Source organism: Populus nigra, chromosome 2 (genome assembly GCF_951802175.1).
Source record: "Populus nigra chromosome 2, ddPopNigr1.1, whole genome shotgun sequence".
Classification (NCBI taxonomy): domain Eukaryota; kingdom Viridiplantae; phylum Streptophyta; class Magnoliopsida; order Malpighiales; family Salicaceae; genus Populus; species Populus nigra.
Window position 1 is genome coordinate 37,901,832 of NC_084853.1, and position 24,256 is coordinate 37,926,087.

Below are 24,256 nucleotides of genomic sequence, written 5' to 3' on the forward strand. Positions count from 1 at the left end.
TTCTATATTTATCAGTTTGAGGATGGGATTTAGTACAGTAAAAAAATCTATAATTATTTTATACTCACATTCCAATATTATATCTATATAGTTAACATATAACATAGTTTTTTTTTTATCTTGAAGTTTCTTCCTAGTATTTATCATTTCTCGTTAAATATACAAGTAATAAAAAGGCAAACTCATCAACAAATTTATTATAAAAATATCAATTATTTAAAAAAAATATATCTAACAAAGGAAAAAAATAATATGTATATATTTAGGTTCCTCAGAGATCAGAGCATGTTCCTCGGGCCATTTTATATATGCATTAGAAAAAAATGTCCCCTCCCATTTGATCAGGTTTTGTCAGGATGAATAAGTTTTTCATTCATGCCTTTTTTCTCTTAATCTCTAACCCATAATAGGATATTTGACTCATGTCCATACTTTTTTATAATCTAAGTTTTGCAGGACCTGAATGTAGGGACGACGATAAATATTCCACCATTTAGCGTACAAATATCACTACACACTAAAAAAAAATACAATATAAACTTAGATTATAAAATTAAATTGTAAAATTATAAATAATTTTTTACATACATAGTTTATAAAAATAATAAGAAATTTCATCAATTAAAATGTGATGTAGGTGTTCATATATGATAAAATCCTATCATGCAAGATCTAAGAAAAAAAGTTGGAAGTGATTGGTACGAGACTCTACATGAAAACAATTCTAATACTCCCTCCAAATACATAACTATATGTAGTGTTTTAGTTTATCTGATATCTTTTGACTTGATGAATAATGCAACACTTTTAGATATTATATTGTTATACCTTCATAAGTTTCATATATTGTTTGTTACACACCATAAATCTCAACAAGTGGATTAATAAAGAATTGTATGAACTAAATCAAATCAATCAAACAATTCAAAGTATATATATATATATATATATATATATATATATATATATATATATATATTAATCTTGAAATCTGATTTATTGTTAGATCATATCTTAGACAAGTGATGAGATTTTCTACAGAGAAATCATAATATTGTAAACTTGTTTAAAAGACTATGATATTTAGGAATAAACATATAGTGGATTAAATTTTAGAGTATGGTCTGGAACTATTTTCTATAAAAATATCCTTGTAGAATAAGAATTTTCAAAGTTTTTTCCCATAATAGATATTTTTTATTTGTTAGAAAAGGTTTAAACAAGACTATGTTTTCTTCATCCTTGCACTATTGATTGTAGAAAAAATCCATGGATACAAGCACTTCTAGGGCTCATGTATTAGTGAATAAACACAAGAGTATTTGATGAGAAAGATAATAAATGAAATTCTAGGATTATTGTAAAATAATATAATTGGTAATAAAATTCTGATCTTACCTAATTTTACATGATTTTAATCCGATTTTATATTTTTTTATTTTTACATGATTTTACACGATAATATATGTTTACTCGTAAAATCATACGATTTTAAAAGTCAACTTGCAATTTTAATAACGTTGTCTACATAATTAAGTTGGAATTACCTGCTTGTCTTTGCTACTTCAGCCTATATAAAAATGCTTTTTTAAGTTTTCTATTTCTATACAAAAATACGATGGCCCTCTAGATGAGCTTTCTCCTGCAATATCGTTATCTAGTGTTTTCATCTTATTGTTTTCACATATGATCTTGTCATCTTCAATCAACTTTTTTTAAAAAACTTTTTTTATTATTTTTTTTCAAAGTAGGATGGTAAAATAAAATACTGAGAAAATAGTAAAATTAAAACTTAATTAAAAAAATAACATAGTTTATAAAGTCACATTTAACATCCGTAACTCATGAATTGTATTTGACATATACGACTCTAGTTAATTAAAACATCAAATGCCCTTTTTCTTCTCATTTCTTTCCTTATTTCTCCTCTCTTTCCATCATAGCCATCAATCTAGTTTCTCTTTTTCGACCACGGTAGTCCTTTTCTCTCTTCATCATGACAGACAACCTTTATTTCTCTAACACGATAGTCTCTCTCCTATCATCTGTGTGACTATACATAAATCCGATCGTCATCACCATATTTTACCACCACCCACCACTCAGTTTCAATAATTTCAGGTATATTACACACCCCCTCTATTAATTAGATGTTTTTAGCTAATTTCTTATTTTGATTATATTAGGGTTAGAGTTTTTAAGATATTTAGGATTTTTTTGAATTATGTATAAATTATATTAATTGGTTGGTTATAAATTAAGATAATACTAGGTGATGACTCCTTTACAAATATCAAACCTTTCTTCCTTCTCAAACATATATAAAAGAATCATTTCCTCTGGTTTCGAGGAAAGAGAGTGGGTCACTATGATATTAAATAATGACATTAGGGTTAAGGTTTTTTGTTAGTTTAAAGTTTAGTTGAATTAACTATATATTTTGGTAATTATCTTTGAATTACACCAATTGAGTTCATAAATTATGTTATTTAAGGAAAAATATGATAAATTATGGTTTTATTGATGATGTTAAGGTTTAGTGTTTTGTTGATTAAAGTCTTGTTGAAATTATATACCTTGATTAATTTGCAATATTCATAAATTAGAATTGAATTTTGTTATGTTTTTTTATAAAATATCTTTTAGCAATGAATTACTATGTTTTTATGGTGGTTCTATTGCCGATATTAATAATGGTATCACTTATAATAAGCTCTTAACTACTAGATTAAAATTGTCTTTTAATAAGCTAAAAATATTTACATAGGGTCAAATTGGGTGGAATTTGAGAGAAGTTAAAGTTGACATTAATTAGAAGATGCAAGTTAGGGTGTGTCATATTCTTTATATTGATGAATTCATTTATAGTTATGGTAATTTAAATTTAATGTTTGAGTTGGGCACTGAAAATGAGTTGCAAACTTTAAAGCTTTACTTGAATAATATACCTAGAGGAGGAAACTTTTTTAATATAAAGTTCTAGATCAATGGTAACTTGAGTACTAGAGGGTCTTTTAAATTCATATAAGGAATTTATTTTGCAAGTGTTCCACTTGTGCAGGCCTAGCCTTTTACTCTTTTCAACTTATCACATTCTTTAAATACTTCTTTGAAAACACCATATTTTTGTGAGGTTTTCTATGATCCCTTAAAAAAATTAATGTGTTACATTCATGAACAAGGTGAAAATATACATATATATACATATATATATATATACATATATATATATATATATATATTATATGAATGTTTTCTTCATATCCCCATTATATGCCGTTGTACAAATTGTCATTGGTGTAACTTTAATAATCAATAATGTTTTGATATTTGAGTATATTGACATAGAAATAACAAATGACAAAAACGAGAAAAAATCAAAGCTAGAAAAAACTGTGAAAAATTGATTATAAAAATAGAAATGATTTTTAACCTTGAAGATAAACTTTAGGAACTTTATGCTGCCTATACTCTTCAATAAGGATTTGGTAATAAAAAAAATATATCTATAGTTGTATATAATGTTATACTCAACTAATATATAGTTAAGACTCGAGGAGGCATGCTTTTTGCTATTTTTATCGGGGCTAGTAACCATGGACAACCTATATTATTATATTATATGGGGATAGTTTGTTTATTGTAAGTGAAGATAGCCTGTTTAAATCATAGTTGAAATGCATCCCATACTCTGCTGAAATACTTTGAAAACTATTATGAGTGATGGTATTAGTTTTGTCAACATGTACAATATATATATATATATATATATATATATATATATATATATATATATATATATATATATATATATAGAGTCCAGTTTACACGTACTTTAATTAATTTTACATATCTTAAAATTAATAATCATATAAATTTTTAATCATCTTAAAAGGATTTAAACTTGTAACTATTTACATATGCAATATATTCTTTTTTATTTTTTTTTAGTTTAACGTGGATATTCGGGTCAGTTTGCGCGCACCTCGACTAATCTCATAGACCTTGAAGTTAACGACCATGTAAGCCTCCAGTGGTCATCATATGAGCAATCACAAGGTTCGAACCTGAGACCATAAAAAAAACAAATCTCTTAATCCCAAGCTCTTAACACTAGGCCACCACCTAGATGGTTAAATGCAATATATTCTTAACATTACAAGAAAATGTACAGGTTCTTGTCCCCCTTTAGTATTTTATACAGTATCTGTGCTGTATACCATGCCTGCATGTATACTTTTCATTAAAAAAATGCATAAAAAAGCTGACGACGGTGATGATGTGTTCTCCACCTTGTTTCACAAACAAAATCCACCCCACTCGCTCTCTCTTACCCGGTCCCTCTCGCTATATGCTCACTGTCCCCAATTTCTCAGCTCCTGCCCCGCCCTAGGGTTTCTTTTCCTTCCACTTCCCTGTTAAACAAACCTTAACCCCTAAGAAAACCTCCCGTAATCCTACGCTTTTAACCTCTGTTGATTATTTTGCTTTGTGTCTCCGGAAATAGAAGTAAAAATCAGCGCTTGGCTACCAGCTAAAACCAAGCAATTCATGGCCAAAACCAAACCTGGCAAAAAAGACCTTGATTCTTACACTATCAAAGGCACCAACAAAGTTGTTAGACGTAAGCATTTACCTTGTTTAAAACCCATAATTTCTAGCAACAAGCTTCTTCTTGTTGCTATACAATTAAAAATCCATCAATTTCTTGCTTAAAGTTTCCCCTTTTAGACCCTGATTGCCAAAATGTCTCCCTTTTTCCTTTCAACTCTTGAATAACCTATCGTTTTTAACTCTCTTCATTCATTCTTTGCTTCTTTTTTTTTTGCATCTGAATTTGGGTGGATTCATGCTTGTTATTGCAGCTGGTGATTGTGTGTTGATGCGCCCATCGGATACAGATAAGCTTCCATACGTGGCACGTATAGAGAAAATCGAGGCAGATCATCGAAACAACGTTAAAGTTCGTGTACGGTGGTACTACCGGCCGGAGGAATCCATTGGGGGACGCCGTCAATTCCACGGAGCAAAAGAGTTATTCCTGTCAGACCACTATGATGTGCAAAGTGCACATACAATCGAAGGCAAGTGCACAGTGCACTCCTTCAAGAACTACACTAAGCTTGAAAATGTTGGAGCTGAGGATTACTTTTGTAGGTTCGAATACAAGGCTTCCACTGGCGGTTTCACTCCCGATCGTGTAGCTGTGTGAGTTCCCTTTCTTTGATAAAATTTTGAGCTGATTTTTCTGGGTTTTGAGTGCTGAAATGAATGGCCTTTTGAATTGGTGTCTTTGAAGGTACTGTAAGTGTGAAATGCCATACAATCCGGATGACCTCATGGTGCAATGCGAGGGATGCAAAGATTGGTAATTTCTTGATAATGCACTCATTTCTGTAACTAGGAATCATGCATTGTAACTGCAAGTTTAGTTTGTTTATCTCATCTGATCTCTGAAATTATTGGAGCTACATCAGTCAGAATCAATGTAGCATGACGTTGCTCTTCATTTGAATTCATTGCGTAGCTTAATGATTAGAACTTATGATAGCTTTTTCCATTTGTTTCATTCCTCTAGTAGTATCTAATTTTACTGGAACTTCAACAAAAACTGTGATTGGTGAGAGAAATAGGAATTCATTCTAGAGTGTAATAGCCATTTGTCTTTTGCTTTTAAGTTTATGTGGGCTTCTTTCAACTCTGTTTTATGTTGGGCAAACATTTTTAACTTCATGAGAGCTTAATAGGGACCAGTAAAGCATATCAAGCAGGCATGAGAAGTTGGTTCTGTGAGATTTATCTAGTTTCATCAAGTTGTAAGAGGTCATTTTCTTCTTAATATATCCAGTGATGGCTTCTTTTGGATTTAAGCTAATACCTTGTATCTTGTATAGAAAGTTTACTTCCTATGCAATAATGCTTTTATGGACTAAATATACTTTATTTAACACACTGCAGGCTTTATTTAGCCATTCTTAGGCCATAGCTTATTTGTTCTGCACCAACTTCAGCTGCCTGTAACACGTGGGGATAACCATTGAGCTTTCATGTTAGTTGGGTTTTGTTAATCCTCCCTTTTCATTTTCCGCACATCACCATGATCCCTGCATAGTTTATCATCTTGTTATTGTTTGTAATTTGTTTCTGTAAGTCTTCTCCCAGTTTGCCCTAAATTGATTAATAGTTGGTAGCATTAAACCCGTGTGTACTTCTCATGCATGCTTACTACTTAAATGGGGCTCTTTGTGTCTGATCCTCATAGTCATATATGTTGAAGGGCAGAGGTGAATATCTTAAACATATTTTGATTGAATTACTGTTCTGAAAACACAGATATCTGTTAGTGCTGGACTTTTGTGTGGTTCACATGCTGAGAATGAACTCTTAGGACATCAAATTAGTTAATCTGTCAAGTGGATATCTCATTTATCAGTTTTGTTTTCCTTCAACCTTGAACTTGCTTGGTTTTTGAGTTCTTAATGGTTGAATATGGTAGTTTAAGCATTAAGTATTAACAATTGAAGAAGTGAAAGATGATTAAAGTACAAAAGTATCATTTTAAAAGAATTATTAAGTAATAGTGGAAAGGTCAATACATTTCCTAATTTTGAAGGGTGAAAGATAATATTCCAGTTTACTGCAGCTATTATTCCATTGGTTGTTGAAATTACTCAGTGACTAATTTGCATGCCAAATTTTGCTATAAATTTCATTCTTTCATTTAAGGACCATGTTAGAAATTTAAAGCTAAGATGGGTGAAGGAATTTGAAATTGGCATCAGTTACCGTTGTCTTTTGTATCACAGATGGTACAAATCAAGGTTGTAAGGCTCCTTAAAGGAAAAAGGGGGGTGGGGTGGGGAAGAAAGAAGCCAAAGAACTTATGTGTTATACTCTTGTACTATCAACATCAAATGAAGTATGGGGTTTAGCTGTCTAATGAGAATAGCGAATGGTATTTAACAATTCCTTTTCAAATAGGCAGTAATTAAAGGATGTAGCAGGCAATGTTGAGATGCAATTAGGAAACTGATATTATATAGGAGGTGATTTAAAAATTCGCAAATTGTAGAGTTTGCATCATAAAATGCTATAATGGGGTTTGAGAGATAGTTTGGACAAGAAGATCCTCGTTAGGCATCGATGCAATGTCATTTACTAATGCTATCAATGAAAATCATGAACATCACATTTTGTAGCATCATCAAAAGATGATTGTTGAATAGATAGATTGGATTTTCTTTTCTTGTATTATTTCTCAATTTTGTGTTGGTCAAATCTGGTTGATCTTGTAGATAGCATATGATACAATGAAAAGAATCATTTCTTTGGAAATAAGAACTTTCTTTGCAATTTTATAGATGTAAGTTTTGCACTTGTAGAGATATTCAATTCCCTTCTTTGCTGTGTATTTGGAAATGACTGAAAAACTGGATTTGATGGTTGAGAACTTATCTAATTATAAAAAATGGTATAGATTTGAAGACTGTTATGGAGAGAAAATGAACACCTTGATATTTGTTGTTTGACCAGAAGTGAAGAACTCATACAAAATCAAACCATATACAGAACTTAATCAAATTAAATAAATAATATCTATAAGAATTCCATCTCATTAAGCATTCTGCATGTCTGATACGTATAGTGGTTAGCCAGATATCTTTCAAAGAGGTTAGAGATGATTTTTCTCTCTTAAATGCTCTTTTCTTGTGTTCCTCCAAGCATATTCCAAATGTAGGTACATGATACAACCTTTTCTTTCCTATCCCACCCTGTCCCAACTCCAAGTCAATAGCGTAACCATGACCATGGAAATTTCCATGGCTCATTGTGCGAAGTCCCAAAAGCTTACCCATCCAGTGCAATAATTGATTTACAGTTTAGGGTGTTGTTATCCAGAAAAAAGAATGATTCCATGCTAAGATCATCTCTTCTTTTGAAGATCATTAATAATTGAACTTCTTCCCCAAATAGCCTCCATAGGCAAAAGTTGGGAAATAGGAACTTTGGGAGGAGATATGAACTTCTACAGTGTTAAACAAATTAAATTAGGCATTGGATATGACACACAACAGGATTGATACTGAAGTTGCCATTTTAGCCGATCTGTATCTAGCTTCATTTTTATTTAGTTCTTTGGTCTTAACTATCAACCAGCTTGGTTTTGGTTGTAGGGAGGTTCAATATGCTAATCCTGTGCTATTATATGATGAACACCACTTTCAATTAATGCTATTATCAATGATGTCTAAGCAGGAGCTTATCAAGATAATTTTTATCTGCAGTCATCTCTAAAAGTTCATGAGTTGATTGGTCTGTGAGAAGAGAGAACTATCTATGTTGTTTAGTTGTACGGTTTTTGTTGGTATTCCACTGCTTGTTGGTTTTATAATATTTTATGTACACGATTTATGTTATGTGTGTTTTCTTGTAAATTCAAGGGATATTGCTTCCTGATCATTTTTAACTAACGTGCTGCAGGTTTCATCCTTCTTGTATGGGTATGACAATTGAAGAAGCCAAAAAATCAGATCACTTTCTGTGCTCTGACTGCTCATCTGATGATGATGCAAAAAGATCTTTGAATGTATTCCCAGTATCACCATCACTTGAGGTTAAGGTAAGAATGTACTGCAGTTGTCAACATCGTTAAGGAAACTAAAATCAGTTTAGCTGTGCAGCAACATCTTTTAATGCAATTTATGTGTATCATTATGAATACCACTGCTAGGTTTCTTAAGCTGGCGCTATTTAGATATTGACTAATTACCATTATATCTTGAAGATGTAGGATCACCCTTACCTTATTGGCTTGTCGACATGGTGTGAGCTTTCAAAGTCTTTGCCCCCTTTCTCTCATATAAGCTGATACAAATTACATAACTGTCCCTTTAAGGCTACTTTTAAGCTAATTCTTACAAATATGGAAATCTGTGCCACGCGTTTTCATATGTTTTCTTGATAGTGCAATGTTTATTCTATAATATATCACAATTCTCTGCCCTGGGTTTCATTAATTGTGCATGAGAGTTTTTGTGCAATTTTTCTGCCTTATGTTATGTGGGCATAGCTAGTAGTAGTATTTAATGCATGTGCAGTTATTTCTCATATGGTTGGGTATAATAGAAAATAGCTACGAGGCACAATAGTTTGGGCATAGCTAGTAGTAATATTTAATGCACGTGCAGTTATTTCTCATATGGTTGGGTATAATAGAAAATAGCTATGGGGCACAATAGTTTGCAGTCAAAATGTTTGGTGCGAGCCCTTCTACATAAAGCAAAAGGCAGGCGGTGATGCCAAAGAAAAAACTACAAACCCATGGTTTTATTGTTTAGTCTATCATGGGATAGTAGTCACTGTCCATTCAATTGACATGCCTAAAGCTCTTTAAAATTTGATCTTAAAAACTGCCCTTAATGATTTATAAGTACTCATAGACATGCCTGAAGTTCTTCCTCAAATGTTGTCTTGGCCTTAGGCTGCAGTTTACCTTTATTAAAAAGTTAGAAAAAAGATATGGAGAGAGAGAGAGATACTGTAATGGGTTGAAAATGGATTATGTCGAGTTTATGTTAAGTTGGAACTGCCTGCTTGACCATTATTGGTTTCCATTGATGGGGTATGGAATGTTGTATCTTAACCTGGAGGTCTGTCAACCAAACCGATTGTAGTACCATGAGAAAAATGATATTAACTTCAAGCATACATCGTTGAATTGCTGTGATTCTATCAGTAACAACCAACAGAAAACTAAAATTTATCTCATAATCAGGCAGCGTTAATTTTCCTAGAATTTTCTTTCTAGTTTTAACAAGGATTCCAGCTGATGCTGCTTGCTGCATAAGCGGGCTGAGTAGACAGAAGCTTTATGAGTTTTATGTTTCATTATCTCCTAGGAAAAGGTAGTCAACAAAAATAATACATGCCTGATTAATGTTGATAAGAGAATGCTAGTTTAGAGGGAGAGTTGCTGGTGTAACTTGTATTTTTTTAGCTGCAATAGAATCAGATCTATTAGGATATTTTGAAGTGCTACCTAAAAAGTGGACTATGGATGTTAATAATCAAGGGTATATGGGTTCCTCTGCATTCTTGTGGAATTCTAATTCATGAAAAGAAAGTTTTTTGAAGGAAAAATGATATTCCCTTGTTAAAAATCATAGTTACATGGGATGGGTTATTTCAAGTGATGAAACCATTGCAGAGCTATCACAGTAAAGCTGTCATAACCAATAGATGTGTTAAGGCTGTAAGATGTGACTTCTTAAAGTTCAGGTGACAAGGAAACGAGACATCTTGATTAAAAGCTATGTGGTTTTACTGAATATCTTTGGTCGGTAGCAATTTGTTTCACTGTTGTCTTTGCTCGTTCTTTCACTCATAACCATGCAAACTGGAATCTTCTTTATTATTTTCTACCTTTTCTGATGTAGTTGTCTTTGATTTTTATGGTAGGTGGAGACAAAACGCAGGAAGAGATGACTGAAGTTGCGGTGCATAACAAAGGGTTAGTAAATGTTCTTGCACTAGCTCCACCATCGCTGTCATCCCTGTCGGGTTATGTTATGGAATTGTACAATGCAGAGAAGATATCGTGCTTGCACAAACCAGAGGCATTTTATTAATTATCATGTTCCAGTGTTTGTATGTGTGAATGGACTTGGGAGATGGTTTTGTGATCATTGATGTCCTTGCGAGTCTCTGCCAAAAAAAAAAAGCAGCCCCATAAGTACCTACCACGACAGTGAAATGAAAATTTAGAGAACTTTTAGATTTTCATGTGATATTCTGCAACTGTCATGATAGCAATGTTCTTTGTTCTTTTTTTTCTTTTTTTAATAAGAAGGGGATATAAAAGTAGATAAGATCGGAGCTGAGCAAGAGCTTTCATGGAATCTCCTGGTTGAAGCAAATCACAAGAGGGTCTGCTGTTCTTTTTATAGGTTCTGTAGTAGATTCCTCTGTCAAATTTGGAATGATTTGTTTCATATACTTTTGGACTTTATCCTTCCTGATCTGAAAACATTGAGGTGAAATACCAGTAGCCTTCAACAAGCAAGAAAAGAGGGGAGAGATTATATATAATCAGCTGGAAAATTTTCATAAACTGTTTATTGAGAAAGCTTACATCTGGGGAGTTGGATTCACCAAAGAAAAGTATGATGCTGTCACCAGAACTTTCTAGAATAGGATACGTAGCAGTAACAGTTTTAACTAAGATAACCTTAACAAAAGAATTTAGATTTACCCATTATATTTATGAACTAGATCATAAATATAATAAAAAACAATTTAAAATAAATTATAAAGTATAATGTTTTATTAAAACATTGCTAAAAGATGTAATTGAAATTTTTTTAAAAAAATAATCTAAGTTAATTTAGATAAACTTGTTAAACTTGAATATTGAATATTGGGTTATGAGATTAAGATAATTTTATAAAAAATAAATTAAAAATAAATTATGAAATTTAATTAAAAAATAAATTATGAAATTCAATTCACAATTCATTGATTTTAAAAAAAAAAACATAAAAAAATGTGAATCAACATAGATTAATACATAATTAAACTAGGATAATCTTATAGAAAACTAATGGAAAAACAATTTGAGTTAATATATGATAAGTTGTCAAATTCATGATTAAGGTCACAGAGATTTAGACAACCTCATAGAAAACAAGTCAAAATAAATTATGAATTATAATTTTCAATCAACTTAATATTGAAGGATGAAGTTGAAAAAAATCCAATTAAAAAAAAGACAAAAAAACTTGATCCGAGTTAACTTAAGTCAATCCACTAACCTATGAATCAGGTTATAAAACTGAAATAATCTCATAAAAAACAAACCAAAATAAATTGTAAAGCCTAATTCCAGATCAATAAAAAATTGAAAGATGAAATTGAAAAAAAAAATCAATAAATAAAAGGAAAAAAAAACTAGTCAACCAGGTTAATTCGCCAAACATGTGACTCAGGTAATGAGGATGAGATAATCAAATTGAAACAAATTATAAAGTTCAATCCACAATAAATAAAATATTAAAGAATAAAATTGAAAAAAAAATAAAGAGCTATTATTCATAATGAATAGTGCTATATGAGGTGGTGCGCAATAAAAACATTACCTTTTTAGTGTTGTGTATCTAGATAATTCCGCATGCTATGCTGTGACAGGACCAAAAAAAAATTTACATGTAAAAAAATAGTGTCTAGATTAAGAAAAATTCTTTGACAATGTCATTAAATTCAATTCAACGAATCAAACTTAAAACCTCCAAACCATACGTTTTGCCTAGCTCGAGTTTCAAATTAAAAAGTTGCCTAGTTGTGACCCAGTTGACTTGGAGGATTAGAGAAAAGTCAAAAGACCGATAATAATGTGGTTTTGATCTTATTTTTTAAGATGATATCTTTTCTTAAAAGAATATTAAGACAACGACACATTGGATCAACTAAGGTTAATCTGCTAAACCCATAATCCAAGTCATGAACTCCATCAAATTTAATAACTTTGTTTCTTTTTTAACTATTTTTTTAATTATATGACAAGAAATATATGCTTGCAAAATTGAGTATCAATTCAATATCCTAATTTTTTTTTTGAGATCACAATAACCCATAAAAATTAATTTGAAATATATATGATACTTAATTCTCAATAATTATATTTTTTCTGGAATAATTTTTCATTTAGTAATATGATAAAAAATAAAAGCTTAAAAAATTAAGAAGCAATCCAATACTGATATGTTATTCAAAATTATGATAACTCATTAAAATTAAATCAAAATAAATTATAAAAATCAAATCATAATAATTATATTTCTCTAAACCACTTTTTATTTAACAATAAAATATATCATTTTTTTAACGAATGGGAAACAGTAAACACTGTCACCAGAATCTTTGATACCTCCCTCTCACGCCATTAGTTTTGTTGACTCTTCTCTGCTATAAAATTCTTCCTGAAAATCCAGACATGGAGAAACAGACAGAAACGTAGGAGGCAACTCTTCGATCGGTGGTTTCTCTCCTTCTATTTTCCACGCTCACAATGACTAATGTGGTTGACCAACTCAACCCTTTCAATTAAAGTTTTTAACCGGATCGAAGCTACTAACACGATTATTTTTTAAAATATATTAAAAAAATATTTTTGATATTAGTATATTAAAATAATATAAAAATTTATTTTTTAAAAAAATTTGTAATTCCAAAACAAATTTGATAGACATGATGGTGAGTCAACTGGGCAACCGCAGAACAAGTTAGGTTTGATACAGCGAGTTGATTTTGAAAGGCACTTGATGGGAGTTGACTCGATTTTAAGCTGACTTCATTTTGTGTGGTATGTTTAGAAATTAAGGTGGAAGGAACTGGGCAACCGCAGAACAAGTTAGGTTTATCAGCGTGTTGATTTTGAAAGGCACTTGATGACTGATGAGATTTTATCAGCGTGTTGAGAGTTGACTCGATTTTAAGCTGACTGATGAGAGTTGACTCGGTTTTAAGCTGACTTCATTTTGTTTGGCATGTTTAGAAATTAAGGTGGAAGGAACCAAGTGGCGGTTTTTGTTGGTAAAGTTGTAACTAGTAGTTAGTTGTTCGTGCGATGTCAAGGCAATTGTTTTTGAAAATGTTATTAAATCAAATTTCATAAATAAATAAACAGTGGTTCCCCGTTTCGGTTTCTGTATAATGGATTAAGCTGGTCAAAATTAACTCCTAATTATTGGGAGTTTGAATGAGAAAAATTAGCTAGTTGGAAACCTATTGAATATCCTGTTCCACAAGCACCTAGGGCCTGTGTGTGTGTGTGTGTGTGTGGGGCTGTGGCTGTGGCTGTGGCTGTGGCTGTCTGCTATCCTTGTAATCGTAGAAGTGGAAATGCCCTCCTAAAATAAGTTTTCCCTTTTCGTTTCTTAGCTCGCCATGCGCAGGAGAGTTTTGCATTAAAAGCACGCCTCAAGGAGTCCCGCCGCGTTGGTCCTTTACTTCTTTTGCCATGAGTGGCGTGAAGTGAATGTAGCTAAATGGCGTCCTCCTCCTGGCTCCCTTTCAGCCGGGGAAAAAAGAAACTCGTATTCACAGCTTAGCGGCCTCTGGTTCATGCTCGTCTACCTAACAGGGGTCGCCCGCTATTTCCAAAGATACAAAAATATATACAACTACCTAGGAATTTCAATCTAGCTTATATTCATCACTGTAGGAATTGGGTTCCACGCTCTCTTTCTCATCAATGAAATCCTAACGTATACAAAGAAGTGCGGTTCGTTGGATAAATTCCTACCTCTCTCTATCTATCTCTGAGAAGCTTGGATGGACCGGAGCTGGAAGACCAGGAAGGGGAAAAGGCTTGGGGCCATAAACAAAGGAAATGAATAGGCAAGGGAAAGAAATGCTGGTTTCATAATTCATTCTCTGGGATCAGAGGGGATCGAAGGGCATCTTCAGCGGCACAACTCTTATTATACAGGTCGCGAATCGTGCATGCTCTTGCCCTCGGAAATTAATGGGACACTTAACGGCTAATGCACCTCCGCTCGCCTCTGCTCTGGCCTTTAAACACCAACCACGCCTTTTAGCTCCGGAGAAGAAGACGGAGGATAGATTCTCGACGGGTAAACCCTTTATTCAGGGATCTCCTTCCAGCATGCTAGGAAGACGTCCATAGGGGAGAACCAACCCCCTTGTGTAGCTTATTCGCTCCTTAAACAACAAGCCGTCAAGTGTTTTATATAAGTGTTTAATTTATTTTCTATTATTACAAGAAAAAATTGCATCAAATTTTTGATAGTTTGATACTATTTTTTATTTTGATTTTATTGTTTATAAAATTGAAAATATTTTTTATAAAAATTCTTTTTTATTAGAGTTCTTAATATGAAGATAAAGGTGTAATATTCAATATATAAAGTCTCTTTACTTATTTAAGTAGAATATAATAGCACAAACTTATAAATAATCCAATAATATTTTTGTTGATTTTTCTTCTCCTTCGAGTCCTTCTATTAGTTTTAAAATTATAGGTTGAAAAAATAAAATTAAAACTCAAGATCTCACCCTTTTCTCATTCAGTAAAAAAACTCGCAAGGTCTTTTTCTTCTTCTTCTTTTTGATAAAAATCTACCATGATTGTCCCGTACTCCATTAATCAACAATCAATGCATTGAAATTTAAATGAATTATATATATATATATATATATATATATATATATATAAACTCAAGATCTCACCCTTTTCTCATTCAGTAAAAAAACTCGCAAGGTCTTTTTCTTCTTCTTCTTTTTGATAAAAATCTACCATGATTATCCCGTACTCCATTAATCAACAATCAATGCATTGAAATTTAAATATAAAATATTTTAAAAAATAGCTAGAAAATACTTCGTGTGATAAGAAGATGAAAAAAGAGGTTTGTTTTCTCTGTGATCCCAGGTTCGAGCCCTGTGGTTGCTCATATGATGGCCACTGGAGCCTTACATGGTCGTTAACTTCAGGGCCCGTGAGATTAGTTGAAGTGCACGCAAACTGACCCGAACACCCATATTAAACTAAAAAAAATAAAAAAAGAAATGTCAACTGCGGATCATGCAAGTAAAACCAGAAGGAAAGATTCAATAATCCCCATTAAGAGACCAAGACAACCCAAAAATAAATAAATAAATAAATAAATATCTGAAGTATTTTAATGTGATGGCTTGGATGGGAGGAGAAATTAGTCAATTAAGCAAGTCAACCCAATCCACAGAGCCCCCGTTGCTCACCTATACAAAATATGTGATGATACTGGGTCCATTTGCATCATAATCACTGGTCATAAAAATTAAATCCACCGAGAATAAATAATTAAATAAAAAAAACGTAGAGGAGGAACTAATGGTAATTTGAACTAATCTTTTTGCCCTGACAAGAAAACCAAATACCAACCTGTTTTCAGTCCTGGGTTTCGATTTCCTATGTTTTTGTTTTTGTGCTCTCTCAAATCTTCCTTCTCCTAAACTTTGCACACAAAGCAAGAAACAGAGAGAGAGAGAGAGAGTCTCATCTCTCCATTGGCTATTTCTGTAAAATGCAACTACCATTTTCCTTTTGTTTTTTTGTCTCTTATGGGTTTTTAATTTGACTTTTGTTTTTGATAACCTTGTTCATGTTATCTCCCTCTCTCTCTCTCTGAAATCAAGTTGTGGGTTTTATCAATCTCAGATCAAATATCTAGGGTTTTCTCGGATCTCTCTGTTCATGTCATCAATTTAAGTAATTCCCTCCTCCGTATACGAAATTAGGCAATTCCTCAAGTGGGTTTTTTTTTTCTTGCTTTGTTGATGAATCCTGAGGTAGGAGTTTGGATTTTAAGAGCCTTACATGCGCAGCCTCGTTTGATTTTTCTTTTTTTAATTTACTAATTTGACTAGGCTTCTGTTGCCTAGCTGTGAAAAATGTATTGAATTTGAGGTGTTTAAAAGGTGGAGACTTTGGATTTTTTTGGGTGGGAATAGATTAGGATTAGTGTTGGGGTTTGGGTTTTGGCTTAGCAGCAGAAATGATCAAACAAATACTGGGTAAGCTACCTCGAAAACCCTCAAGATCATCGAGTAACGACTCAAACAATGATGGTGGACTCAATGCCCACTCGTCTTTGAACTCATCCCACGGAGCGAATTCCATTAACAACTCAAAGCCCTCTTCCAATTCATCCAAAACTTCGAATCCGAGTTTGGGCGCTTCACGCTTGAACAATGGGATCCTGGCACCGAATAGCAAGATGAATCAAGGGAAAAAGTCAGCTCCCCAGTTGGGTCCTGTGATGATTTCTGGGGTTTATGAGGCATTGCCTAGCTTTCGTGATGTTCCTAATTCAGAGAAGCCGAATCTCTTTATTAAGAAGGTGAACATGTGTTGCGTTGTGTTTGATTTTAGTGATCCCTCTAAGAATCTAAAAGAGAAGGACATTAAGAGGCAGACTTTACTTGAGCTTGTTGATTATATTTCAACTGTGACTTCAAAGTTCAATGAGATGGCAATGCAAGAAATTACAAAGATGGTGGCAGCCAATTTGTTCAGAACACTTCCATCTGCAAACTATGATAACAAGATTCTAGAAATGTTTGATCCCGAAGATGAAGAGCCAGCTATGGAGCCGGCTTGGCCTCATCTTCAGATTGTTTATGAGTTTCTGCTTAGATTTGTGGCTTCATCAGAAACTGATGCCAAGCTTGCCAAGAGATACATTGACCATTCGTTTGTTCTGAGACTGCTGGACTTATTTGATTCTGAGGACCAAAGAGAGAGGGAGTATTTGAAGACGATACTCCACCGCATTTATGGGAAGTTCATGGTACATCGACCATTCATTAGGAAGGCTATCAACAATATCTTTTACAGATTCATTTTCGAGACAGAGAGGCATAATGGGATTGCAGAAATGCTTGAGATATTGGGAAGCATTATTAATGGGTTTGCTCTGCCATTGAAGGAAGAGCACAAGCTTTTTCTTGTCCGTGCCTTAATTCCACTTCACAAGCCAAAGTGTGTATCGATGTATCATCAACAACTGTCATATTGTATCACTCAATTCGTGGAGAAAGATTTCAAGCTGGCTGATACTGTAATTCGAGGTCTCTTAAAGTATTGGCCCATAACTAATAGTTCCAAGGAAGTTATGTTTCTTGGTGAGTTGGAGGAGGTCTTAGAGGCTACTCAGGCAGCAGAATTTCAGCGGTGCATGGTTCCTTTATTCCATCAAATTGGACGCTGCCTCAACAGCTCACATTTTCAGGTACTGGATTCAGAATAATTATTTATGAGTTTTTGGTGGTTGATAAAAGGTTAATCATTTTTTAGCTTTTACTGCTTTGTTGTTTCTGCTGCTTTGTAATTGCATTTATCATCTCACCATTGACATTGTATTTGTACCATTTTGATGCAACATATAGCGAAGATAAAATTAGGGTTCTCAAGCTTTAAGGTTATAGACCTACTCTAGAGAAATTTATAGAGAAAATTCTCTGTTATTTTTATTAAATCTGAATAATAGTATGAATCTTTAAAAATAAACTAGACATCCTCTATTTATAATAGTTCCAATCTTTTATAGAAAAGGATTCCTAATTAGAACTTTCATAACTAATAGAATCCATCTAGTATTAGGATTTTTAAATAGTAAAATGCTAATTAAATTACAATTCCTAAACTATGTAGGAAACAAATAATTAAAATCGAAAATTAACTAGGAAAATAATTAAAATATAAAAACAGAAACTTCAGGCTTCATATCAGATGGTTCCGGGTTTCTTCATGGACTTCTTTTCAGGCTTAACCTTGTCAATCTGGTCCGTAAACTCTTGGGGGATAATTGTTCACATTTAATTACTGATCATTCTTTCTGGCACTTTAGTTTCACTACAACTGAAACTTTTTTTTTTTTTGCCATCTTACGTTAGGTGAACTTCAATTGTTTTCATGAGGATATTTGAATTCCAAATTGGATATTTGCACATTTAGTTTATCACTTATTTATTTGCACTATCTTTTTACTTGTGCATACAAGGGATTTGAGCTTTTCTGAATTTACGTGCTTACTGGGTTGCTGTCATTTTTCTGCTCTGAATTATTGAAGTTGGGTTTATGGTATTGATGATGAGAGGTGTGGACATCTGTCTTGGCTTCAGCAACTACATGCAATTTTATTGATTACGTCGTGTGTTCATGGATTTTCTGTGTAATAGGATTCTTTAAATCGTGCAAATAATATGCAAACATAAAGGGATCTGGTCAGAATTTGCATTTTTTTTCATGTCATTTGCCGGAGTTTTTTTTTATAATGCATCTTCGAAGATATATATCCACTATTCATGTAACTATGGATTCAATACCATTAAGAACCTTTTAATATGCTCTTTTAAGACTTTGTCATTGACCTATTTAATGTTCTATTTGATATTAAAATCAAGAAGGCTGAGTAAAGTGCTATGATTTTTCTCCCTGAGATAAAAAGTAGGGGGTGCACCCAACTCCATGGGAAGTATATAAGATAACCCCCCAAGATAAAATCAAAGAGAAGGCTAACATACCATTATAAATCTACTTGAGATGTCCAAAGATACTTTCCATGAAAATGAAAAAACATAGTTAGTATGAAGGAAACATCCATCTGTACTAGGACCTTACAACTGGAGTTGATGTATTTATGATGGGAGTTCTACTCCATAAGGGTGAGATTTTGTTCACACACACTTAGTCAATGAAATGAACACAATAGCTCTCCACTCATCATCTTTGTGAAGTGTCCCTGCAGTCCCTCTCCATGACTTAGAAGCATAAAGCATAATATTAATATTTGATTATTTAGGAATTTAACTACAAAATAATAATCACTAATATTTCTAAATAATACTAAATATCTTTGATGATCATACAACATTAAAATTTAAATGAAATATTAATTTCGATTGTTGCTTTTCTTTATCCCCAACCAGATTCTCTATCAGCTCCTCACATATCTTTCACACATCACCACTCAAGAGTAGTATGTTTCCTATTGATTATGCTATCAACATAAGTATCTTCCCGATAGCAGCAGTCCAAGTAAATAAAGCTAGCTTAGAGGGTGCACCTGTCTTCTAGATGCTTTAGTGTGGAACCACCCAAATGGCCTAGTAAAATTCTTTCACCTCTCTTTTTTCTTATCAGAACCCCACAATTACAAGGTCATCTTATGAACACTAAGAGATAATTTTGACACTTTAGTGAGAGTCCAAAATTATTTTAAACAAGCTACAAGCAAGTCATTTCTATCATCTGCGTTGTCATTATGATCACAGCCATGTGTTGTGTCCATGGTGATTTTATGTTTCCAGGTAGGACAATAGCTGGAGGTAAGTTGAATGTCTAGATGCTGAAAGCACAGCATTGGTATGGTAATGGAGGATGTAAAGAGTGTTTTATGCTGTGAATATTTTTACCTGTAGCTTTATTTTAGGATTCAGCTGCTGCTTTCTGGTTTCTTTGGAAGTGCATGCTATTCGTAGTTTTGATATGATTACTCTTTGGTCAAGGTAACAATTGTTTGACAGACTATGATTACTCTTTGGTCGAGGTAACAATTGTTTGACAGATCAAGAGAATGCATGTATTCATTGATGTTTAAGCTGAATAAGCATGCTTTTCAGTTTTCAATCTGCACACATGTGGATTAAAAGGAGGCTTAATACCAAGAACATGAAGGATGTTGGAGGCTGCATATGTGTGCAGTGAGCGGCACATCCATGGCAGTGGATATTTTCACTTCAGAGCTTATACTGTCTTTGGTGAATGCTATATTGCTTGATAGAATCAAATGGATTTGCATATTATCTACCCTTATATTTAACCAAATATCTGCTCCATCTGAAGGATTTGGACTTGGATTTCACGTTGTTCATATGGATGATCTTAATCTGGTTGTTTTGGCAGGTTGCAGAACGTGCATTGTTTTTGTGGAACAATGATCACATAAGAAATTTGATCACGCAGAATCGCAGAGTGATACTGCCTATAATCTTCCCAGCTTTGGAGAGAAACACAAGGGGGCATTGGAACCAAGCTGTTCAGAGTTTGACCCTGAATGTCAGGAAGATATTCTCCGATGCTGATCAGGAACTTTTTGATGAGTGCTTGGTCAAATTCGAAGAAGATGAAGTGAAGCAGATGGAGACACGGGAGAAAAGAGAATTAACTTGGAAGCGGTTGGAAGATTTGGCAACCTCTAAGGCTGTAAGCAATGAGGCCGTGCTTGTCTCAAGTTCTGTCTCGTCTATTGCCATTGCCACTGGAACAAGTCCTCGGACCACTGCAGGTGGTTGAGAGCCTTGACTAGTGTAAATTATGAGCTTACCCTCATGAAGGAATATAAGGTGAGACCTGCGATGTAGGAATTGTTCAGCCTCACTTCCCATAGTTCTCTCATTAGTCCATACCTGAACAATGCGGAAAGTGAATGTTCGGAATTGAGACACTGAGGTTACTCACCTTTTCGGTTCTATGCTTGCTCCGTTTTCTTCTTTTCATCCATGAAAATGTAATTGTGTGTAATATAAAGGATTTGATTCATAGAGGTAGCGCTTCTTTGCATTTCCTACCTGATAAAATTTATTTGCTGTAATGATGCAAAGAAGATTGTTCCTTCTATGCTTCGACTTTGATGACTTTCTTAAAATTATTAGTTCTTTTAAACTGCTACTTCTCAAGCCAAAACATCGCCACAATCTTCCTTAAATGGCTCACCGTTGGCCATTTTGGGCCCTTAGCACGATCAACATGTTGCACTTTTGACGGGCTGCAAGTCTCTGGGGAATGGCAAAAATTTTTGCTAGGAATTTTCTGCCCGTGCTCTTCAACTGAGAGTACTCTGTCATGAAGTTCTAGCATTGAGAATGATTCTCAGACATGGTTTTTAGGACAGCATACAAACAATTTCAAGATAGCATCAATGCTTGACAAGCTTTTGTTTATAGGGTGTATCCTAAAGTTCTCAATGAACAAGTTGAAATTACTTTGCTCTGGTCATCGTGATAGTGGTAATTTATGAACTAATTCTTGCTTGAACGATTTATAGTAAAGATCACGGCAGTTCATGGTGGCTATCAATAGATTCTAGTGGTGGTTTTTACACCAGCGCAGCTAACCAGGTACCTGGTCTATGTATCTGTTTAGCATAAGGCGCACGATTTTATTTTCTGAAAGCTCATGCTTTCGTTGTTACTTGCACCAGCAGTTGGAAACAATACCAACACCACCACATTCCATTTATGATTTAAATCAAAACGCATTGATCCAATTTGAAAGTGGTTCATGATAATAAATTCAGGATTTCTAAATCCTTGTGGCAGAATCCATTGACAACCACAGCTGCAGCAAATCAGTACATAATATCCAGACCTGCATTAGGGAGTCTATAACTGAAAAATCATGAGATGATATTTTGATCATTTTACATTAGCGTTCCAAATTGCAGATATCGAGTTCATATTTCTATTCTAAAATGGATGCCTTTGAAGCCAACACAAAGAAACAAGCATTGCATTCCTCAATGAAGTACACAGAAAAGGATTAGTGGTCATCACCATAAGCTCGGAAACTATATCGCTCTTGGTATGGAGCATTGAAAAAGAGGTCAGCCTCAAACCACTTTGGGTAGCGAACAAGGTCTCCTGCAACAAATCGCATGTATTTTTTGCTCCCTTCAGGAACTACCCTCACCTCTCCTTCCTCAATGTAAACTAACTGGTCCACCTGCCAGTCCCAGGGCAATTTGCACTTGTCAGTCTTCCACACTGACCATTTTGAAACCCCAAGCTCTGCCAGTCTATCTCGTGACACTTTCCTTTCCACCCTTATGTTGTACAACTCCTCAAGAGGCTTCTCGATGTGCATCGCCTTTATACCTTGACATTGCTGAACAGTATTTTTCAAGATTTTACAATCTCTGCTGCTTCTGTTGACAGAGAAGGTTGGGGATATGATCATGCTTGCCATAGCTACATACAGTTTCTAGCCTTTCTCGTCTGCTCAAGCTAGCTAAAGTTGTGTCGAATGACTAACACAAGTTCAAAACATATAAATTAGCAAAGCAAAGTGACAAGTAATTCAAAACGCTGGCAAAATCATCTTTTACAGAGAATATTCATGTGTATTCCCCATGTTCCAACCATCACAATAAAAGTAAACCGTTGTACAAAAATACAGGTTCCCCAAGATAAAGCAAACATAAAATACAAAACTGTTTTTTAAACTACAATAAACAGGCCTGCTGGAATTATTTCAAGCACAAATTCATTTAGGCTAAGCAGATAGGTATCATCCATCCCTCATGCCATTCTTTCCTGGCATAAGTAACTAATGCATTCAGTTCAAGTTTTACACACCTTGTATCACCGATTCTTCTTATTTCCTGAATTTTGTTTCTATTTCTATATGCCTTTCATCTTTGGCAAAGATTGCTGCTTCATTAGCTTTGGATCATAAATAAAACCTTAACTTTAGCCTCATTCCTCGTGGACTCTAGATGGGGAACTTGTAGCGACTTCTACTAGATTTTTAACACAGCAAAAATTTCACATTTCGCATATAACTGGCAGGCTAAATCTTCATTTAAGTTTGTAGCTACGTAGACTTTAGTGTCAGGCGTAGAACAAATACAAATAGGGAACGCAAGAAGTTTAATTTCACAAAGCTAACCAAAACAACGAAAAAACGATAGCATATACATGAAATGTACCAACAACAATAACCTAAACTCTCGATAATTTTTTAACGTCCAGTAAAGCAAAAAACTTCATTCATTTCAAGATTTCATCAAAAAATGCAGAGCTCCAAATATTTTATTTCATTTTCACAAACCAATCAGAAAGCAGATAGAAAAGAGAGAAGTAAAATCACTGATACCCAACATTTGATAATCACAAACACAATACCGAGAATAGATGGAAGTATGGAACAAATCATACTTTGAGAGGTCTCACCTGATAATTATGGAAAGGAAAGTTTGCAGAGCCAAAGAAGGAAGAAGGGGGAAAGTTGGAGTCTTTCCTAAAACCTGATAAAGTTGAGGGGTTTATCTCCTATCTGGTCGGTAGAGTCACATGTAGGTGAACGTTTAAATGTCACCCGTTAGTCGAGGTTTACTGGGTACCGGGTCTCTCAGTTACCACTGTTATTTCCGCTTCTATTAGGCGCCGTTCGGTAACGAGTTTTCGTCTGTGTTTGGTTTAAAACACAAATGCAATTTATTTGGTAAAGAAAAAAACATAGTTTATTATTTATGGGTCTCACAGTATTTTTGCATCTGAAACGCAGGGAAAAAAAACAAGCAATTAGCATGAATAGTATAGTCAGCTTTATTGTTTTGACTGAACCAGTTTCGGTTCAAAATTCAAAATACATTAAACCAGATCCGACTCAGTAAAATAAAAATTATTTTTTATTTTTTAATTGTGTTTTATTCGAAACACTAGTGTTTAACATTATTCAATGACACTACATAAATTAGACAAAGATCGCTTGATGACGTAGCATTTACAGAATTTAATCGCAATCCTAATTTTATTCCTGATTATATTTTACCTGATGTTGTTGCGCGCTTAAGAAACCAAAAAAATTGTAGTCCTTGTCGGATGTATTTCATACGTGATGGAATTGTAGATAATTTAATGGAACAATAAAAAATATTTTATATAAAGTATTATTTATTTCATAATATAATAACAA

The 24,256-nt window shown here is 33.6% G+C and overlaps 3 protein-coding genes across 3 annotated transcripts; 2 read left to right on the forward strand and 1 right to left on the reverse strand.

Annotated features, from left to right (window-relative positions):
• Positions 1–4,281: 4,281 nt before the first annotated feature.
• LOC133681484 (chromatin remodeling protein EBS-like) lies at positions 4,282–11,088 on the forward strand. The gene is made up of 5 exons (XM_062104532.1): positions 4,282–4,624; positions 4,866–5,208; positions 5,300–5,368; positions 8,482–8,620; positions 10,459–11,088. Exons 1-5 carry the CDS (start codon positions 4,552–4,554, stop codon positions 10,483–10,485), a joined length of 651 nt encoding a protein of 216 aa, XP_061960516.1. The 5' UTR covers positions 4,282–4,551; the 3' UTR covers positions 10,486–11,088.
• Positions 11,089–15,871: 4,783 nt separating this feature from the next.
• Positions 15,872–21,223, forward strand: LOC133682364 (serine/threonine protein phosphatase 2A 59 kDa regulatory subunit B' gamma isoform). Its single transcript, XM_062105682.1, has 2 exons — positions 15,872–17,789; positions 20,465–21,223. Exons 1-2 carry the CDS (start codon positions 16,554–16,556, stop codon positions 20,852–20,854), a joined length of 1,626 nt encoding a protein of 541 aa, XP_061961666.1. The 5' UTR covers positions 15,872–16,553; the 3' UTR covers positions 20,855–21,223.
• Positions 21,224–21,945: 722 nt separating this feature from the next.
• On the reverse strand, positions 21,946–23,657 carry LOC133681965 (uncharacterized). The gene is made up of 2 exons (XM_062105177.1): positions 23,512–23,657; positions 21,946–22,586 (listed from the first exon to the last, which is right to left on the reverse strand). The coding sequence occupies exon 2, from the start codon at positions 22,523–22,525 to the stop codon at positions 22,100–22,102; it is 426 nt and encodes a 141-aa protein (XP_061961161.1). The 5' UTR covers positions 22,526–22,586; positions 23,512–23,657; the 3' UTR covers positions 21,946–22,099.
• Between the last annotated feature and the right edge of the window lie 599 nt (positions 23,658–24,256).